Source organism: Oncorhynchus gorbuscha, linkage group LG06, assembly GCF_021184085.1.
Source record: "Oncorhynchus gorbuscha isolate QuinsamMale2020 ecotype Even-year linkage group LG06, OgorEven_v1.0, whole genome shotgun sequence".
Classification (NCBI taxonomy): Eukaryota; Metazoa; Chordata; class Actinopteri; order Salmoniformes; family Salmonidae; genus Oncorhynchus; species Oncorhynchus gorbuscha.
Window position 1 is genome coordinate 18230255 of NC_060178.1, and position 6038 is coordinate 18236292.

Here is a 6038-nt window from a genome sequence, read left to right on the forward strand (position 1 = left end):
AATGTGTTGATAGAACTTCCATAGCGGTTTCTTAAAATTTTCTTGGTTAAAATCCCAGCTACAATAAATGTGGCCTCAAGATATGTGGTTTCCAGTTTCCATAAAGTCCAGTGTAGGTCCTTGAGGGCTGTTGTGGTATCGGCTTGAGTGGGAATATACAGTTTCTGTATGTTATCACACCATGAGTAGTTAACCATGAAACATACACCCCCGCCTTTCTTCTTCCCAGAAAGTTCTTTACTCCTGTCTGCATGGACGGGAACAGTATATCCCGAGAGACATGATACCCTGAAACAGAGTATGTTACAGTCCCTTATGTCTCTCTGGAAGGAGATCCTTGCCCTGATCTCGTCGACTTAATTTTCCAGAGATTGAACATTAGTGAGTAATACACTCGGAAGCGGTGGATGGTGTGCCCTCCTCCTGAGTCGCACTCCGAATACCTCTTTTCTTCCGGCCACGTCTTGGCCACGTCAGCCTCTGGGATAAATTAAATTGCCCTGGGGGATACAAGTAAAGGATCCAATTCAGGAAAGACGTATTCCTGGCCGTAATGCTGGTGAGTTACCACCACTCTGATATCAAAAAGTTATATCCGGCTGTATGTAATATATATATATTTTTTAACGTTCTGGGCTAATAATGTAAGAAATAACACACCAAAAAAAAATAAGTACAGCAAAGTTGCTTAGGAGCTAGAAGCAGAGCTGCCACTGTTTGCAGGCGTGCCAATATATCTTGCAAACACCGGCTTCTCTGGCATTATCCATTGAGTATCCACTCAGAGTTCAGTAGTCTAGTCCAGTTACTAGTTACTAGAGTTAATGAAAGTCTAGTCCAGTTGTTAGAAGTGATTCAGTCCAAGCAGTTTGATCTTCCCCAGGTTTCCCGATGAGCTCATGGTATCACAGTGTTGTAAACAGTGAGCAGAAACTGTGGACCAACTACACTGTATGTATAGACACTCAGTTTAGCTTTAGCATAGCCTTTAGCATAGCCTTTTAGCAATGCCTTGAGGGGAGAGTGGGTTGAGTTGAGCTCAAGGGATAAGTTGAGCCACCCTTGTTTGTAGGAATGCCATACAGTGCATTTATAAAGGATTCAGACCCATTTATTCAGGACATTTAGAGACTCCTGCGATGTCTTGGCTGTATGTTGACGGTCATTGTCCTGTTGCAAGGTGAACCTTCGCCCCAGTCTGAGGTCTTGAGCGCTTTGGAGAAGATTTTCATCAAGAATCTCGACTGACTAATCTCCCAGTCCCTGCTGCTGAAAAACATACCCACAGCATGATGATGCTACCACCATGCTTCACCGTAGGGATGGTGCCAGGTTTCCTCCAGATGTGACGCTAGGCATTTAGGACAAATAGTTCAATCTTGGTTTCATCAGACCAGAGAATCTTGTTTCTCATGATCTGGGAGTCCTTTAGGTGCCTTTTGCAAAACTCCAAGCAGGCTGTCATGTGCGTGGCTTCCGTCTGGCCACTCTACCATAAAGGCCTGATTGGTGGAGTGCTGCAGAGATGGTTGTTCTCCCATCTCCACAGAGGAGCTCTGGAGCTCTGTCAGAGTCACCATCGGGTTGTTGGTCACCTCATTGACCAAGGCACATCTCCTCCGATTGCTCAGTTTTTTATTTTATTTTTAATTTTTAATTTGACCTTTATTTAACCAGGCAAGTCAGTTAAGAACAAATTCTTATTTTCAATGACGGCCTAGGAACAGTGGGTTAACTGCCTGTTCAGGGGCAGAACGACAGATTTGTACCTTGTCAGCTCGGGGGTTTGAACTTGCAACCTTCCGGTTACTAGTCCAACAGTAACCTTTCTAGGGGCAAGTGTTTGAAATAGGGCCATTCCTATCTACCAACGTTGCTACATAATGGGCATTCATTACACACGACTACAGACTATGGCCAAGATTCAAACCGGAGCGTGGAAGATCCGTGCTTTAGCTCAATCAAAATGTATGTCTCCTCACCACCCTGTCTCCCTTCATGTCCCTGCAGCCATTTGTCATCCACGACATGGATACCCTCCAGCTGGCAGAGCAGACCCTCGTTGCCAAGATGGTGGGCACGGCTGGGGGCCATCTGCTGGAGAAGGAGGCTGAGGTCCGCATCTTCCACTGCTGCCAGTGCACCTCCGTGGAGACGGTCACAGAGCTGACCGAGTTCGCCAAGTCTGTCCCCGGCTTCTCCAGCCTGGACCTGAACGACCAGGTGACTCTGCTGAAGTATGGCGTGTACGAGGCGCTGTTCGCCCTGCTGGCCTCATGTATGAACAAGGACGGCCTCCTGGTGGCCTACGGATCGGGCTTCATCACCAGGGAGTTTCTCAAGAGTCTGAGGAGGCCCTTCAGCGACATGATGGAACCCAAGTTCCAGTTCGCCATGAAGTTCAACGGGCTGGAGCTGGATGACAGTGACCTGGCCCTGTTTGTGGCCGCCATCATCTGCTGTGGAGGTAAGAGAGAGAGAGGTAGAGGCTGGGATCCGGGGTTAATGACCACTAATTGGTACACTAATTGGTAGTTGCCACTAATTGGTAGTTAATTACTAGTGTTATTACTTATCTTCTTGATGGATTTGTTCTTCAGCTCTATGCCAATCATAATGTCTCTTCTTGGATTGGCATAATCCTCCTTCTTTCTCTAATTTTGCTGTCCTCTTTCCTCTCCCTCAGACCGTCCCGGCCTGGTGAACGTTGGCCACATTGAGCGCATGCAGGAGAACATTGTTCAGGTGCTGCGGCTCCACCTGCTGGCCAACCACCCAGATGACACCTTCCTCTTCCCCAAGCTGCTGCAGAAACTGTCCGACCTCCGGCAGCTGGTCACCGAGCACGCTCAGTTGGTCCAGGAGATCAAGAAAACAGAGGACATGTCACTCCACCCCTTGCTGCAGGAGATCTACAGAGACATGTACTGAGACACTGAGCCCAGAAAGGAGGGTGGGTGCTGTGTCACACACCCACCTCACCCTCCATCTTGGGGACATGTACTGAGTCTAGAAAGGAGGTTGCCCTCCATTTTGGGGACACATGCGTGAACAGTCTCTCTGAATAGTCCCACCATGAAAGGATTGAACCACTGGACCCCCAGATGCAGGGTTGCTCGTCTTTCAAACAGGACCGTCAGGACTATAGGACTATATTCTGGGCACCTGTAGTGGGGTCCACTACCCCCACAGGGACCTATATGGCCATATTACCTGTGTGGATGGGCAATGTGAAGCTGAACTGAGTGTCCTGTTCCAACTAGAGTTAGTGTTAGTGTCCTAACTAGAGAACATGTATTGGGCTGGGTTTAGACACCTTTGTCCAACGTCAGAAATAAGTACACGGATCAAATAATCAATTGCTTGTTTAGATAACAGTGGCTGTGTTTAGACAGGCAGCCCAATTCTGATATTTCTTTCACTAATTGGTCTTTTGACCAATCAGATCAGCTCTGAAAAAGATCTGATATGAAAAGATCTGATGTGACTGGTCAAAAGACCAATTAGTGGGGAAAAAGATCATAATTGAGCTGCCTGTCTAAATGCAGCATATGATTCAGTCAGACTATAGCCACAAGAGTCCCTGCTAGAGGGCATCCCTTTCCTATACGGTACACACATCTCTGACCTAATCAGGCCCTTGAGTGATGAACAGCAGGACGTATCGACAGAATCACCACTCCAGCAGTATCTTTATAACTGTGTCATTTTGTAACAAACTTCAGAGTGAGAGAAAAGAACGATAATGTTGCACACCTATTTTGCAGTAAAGACACCCAAGCGACTTCAATGCCGAATACAGACTTCAGATGTGAGCGACTGTGTCTCACTGTAAGGCAGCTTTTTAGCGATTGGATGTTCTCCCCCAGTGAGGTTATGGGATTGGTCAATAAGGTCCTCATGAGTGTCTGTCTCTGTCACTGCCGGTGTGTGTGTCTCTCCTATATTCAGTTTCCCTTCACTGTACCAGGTTACTGTTGTACGGATGTGGCTGCAGAGGCTCAAAATCCAACTCACAGTACAAGTAAATGTAACATATTGCTTAATTCATTTGGGGAAACCTCTCCTGTGTGTTTCTAAGCTCTTGCTCCTGCTTAGGCTATAACTTATCATGTCTAAGAAATTTGGATTCCTCTGGGGGGGGAAAATGACTTCAGCTATAATTGTTAATTTAACATTTGCATATTTGCTAATGTTATCATGAATGAGGCTACAGAGTTTCAGAAAGTGCTCCCCATATATCCCACTGAGTTTTTAGTCCTTTGCTCTTTTGGGCAAAGACCTACAGCCTCAGTTGGAGGGACACATTATTGGCTGCCGCAGGTCTCCGTTGTTCAAACGTCAGTTACTCATTAGTCATACTTCGACCGAAAATTCACTATGTGCTTTTTAGTCATGGTTTTCACATACCTTGCCCTTCATCTCATTTTCCTCTCCTATCTAGACCAAACTCTAACATGGAGGCTTTGGTGTGCATTATATTCATTTTATAAAACCATGGTGAAGCTCAATGATTTCAAAGATTTTTCATTTTCAATACTTTCACAAACAAAAGTAAACAAACTACCATGTCAATAATGTTCCCCCCACCGTTCAGAACATGGCTCCATCAGGACATTTGTTTGTAAGTGGTTTGATTTCATTCAAAACAGACTGATTTGGAAATGACCAATCAGAGATGCACTGTGTAAATGCACCCACAACGCAACACTAAAGCACAGTGTGCTTACGCAACACTAAAGCACAGTGTGCTTACGCAACACTAAAGCACAGTGTGCTTACGAGATATGATATGAGACTCTTTTATATACTGTAATATTTGGCACTCCATCTTGTTTTGTATACTGGTATTAAAGGGCTAATATGACTTCAAACTATATTAAAACCTTAACAAAGGCAGATTGAGAGCAGATTTACAGCATTTTAAGCCATTAACTAGACAGCCTCTCTCTCTCTCTCTCTCTCTCTCTCTCTCTCTCTCTCTCTCTCTCTCTCTCTCTCTCTCTCTCTCTCTCTCTCTCTCTCTCTCTCTCTCTCTCTCTCTCTCTCTCTCTCTCTCTCATTACTCCATGGACTAGGGTCCAGTGGGTATTTTGCTACTATTTACACCTGTTTTTTTTATCTAGTAGAGATTAAATACTAAAGCTGCCTCATCAAACCAGCCATCAATCCTTCCCAGAACTGTTGAGAATGTTTCAAAGACAGAATGAAATGATCTTTCCTGTGTGCATGCTTTTCTGATGGAAAGGATATACAGTACGTGTGTGTATTTTCCGCGAGGGAATGTTTTTTTGTTCTTTGCTTACCGTAGCAAATTGTCATGAATCCACAAATCAATGTTTTTTATTGGTGTAATGGACCTAGCTTCACTCTCTGCACCATGTTCTATTAATGCTTTGTACATAGATTCAGTGATTATGTGATCGCTTGCCCCAACTATAACCAGAGGTATGCAAGATACTAACTATTATTGGGTATGCTTTGTATTCCTTTTTGTCTGGTAAATACATTTCAATGTTTTAAATGGTACAGAAATGTAGGTATGTTTTTGATTAAGCGCTACCTAATTTGACAATGTTATAATTGAGTTGGATCATATTTTTATACTAAAGCATATATATATATATGTATATCAGAAATGGTTTCGTTGAATAACTAGGCTGAAAAATGCAATGTAAATAGAATAGCTAAGTATCTGGTGATACAACCATAGACGGGATTCCCACTGGGGACATTCCTTTGGTTAATTCCCACACTAGAGAGAGAGAGAGAGAGAGAGAGAGGGAGAGTTAACATGTTCTCTATGTGCTGTGCTTCGGTGTAGGGATACTAAAAGCACTCATAGCAAATATCAACACTTGAACGCAAAACCTTTCATGGGTTATTGACACTATTTTCACTCAACAACATGATATGGATATATTATTCGTCTTGAACATGCATAAGTAAATCATCAGCGTTAAGACTGGTAATAAGCTATCGTGGCACAGATCCTACATCAATACTGCAGGTTTCCTTCTATGCTATGGTCTCAGGTG

At 44.1% G+C, this 6038-nt stretch overlaps 1 protein-coding gene across 3 annotated transcripts in view; it reads left to right on the forward strand.

The window, feature by feature from the left end:
• Positions 1–5529, forward strand: part of LOC124037641 (peroxisome proliferator-activated receptor alpha-like) — a 76697-nt gene extending 71168 nt beyond the window's left edge. For all 3 annotated transcript variants that reach the window (XM_046352563.1, XM_046352564.1, XM_046352565.1), the window contains exons 6-7: positions 2011–2467; positions 2687–5529. In XM_046352563.1, the coding sequence (XP_046208519.1) occupies positions 2011–2467; positions 2687–2931 (702 nt within the window). In that variant the 3' untranslated portion in view covers positions 2932–5529. The remainder of the gene's footprint in view (positions 1–2010; positions 2468–2686) is intronic.
• Positions 5530–6038: the final 509 nt, after the last annotated feature.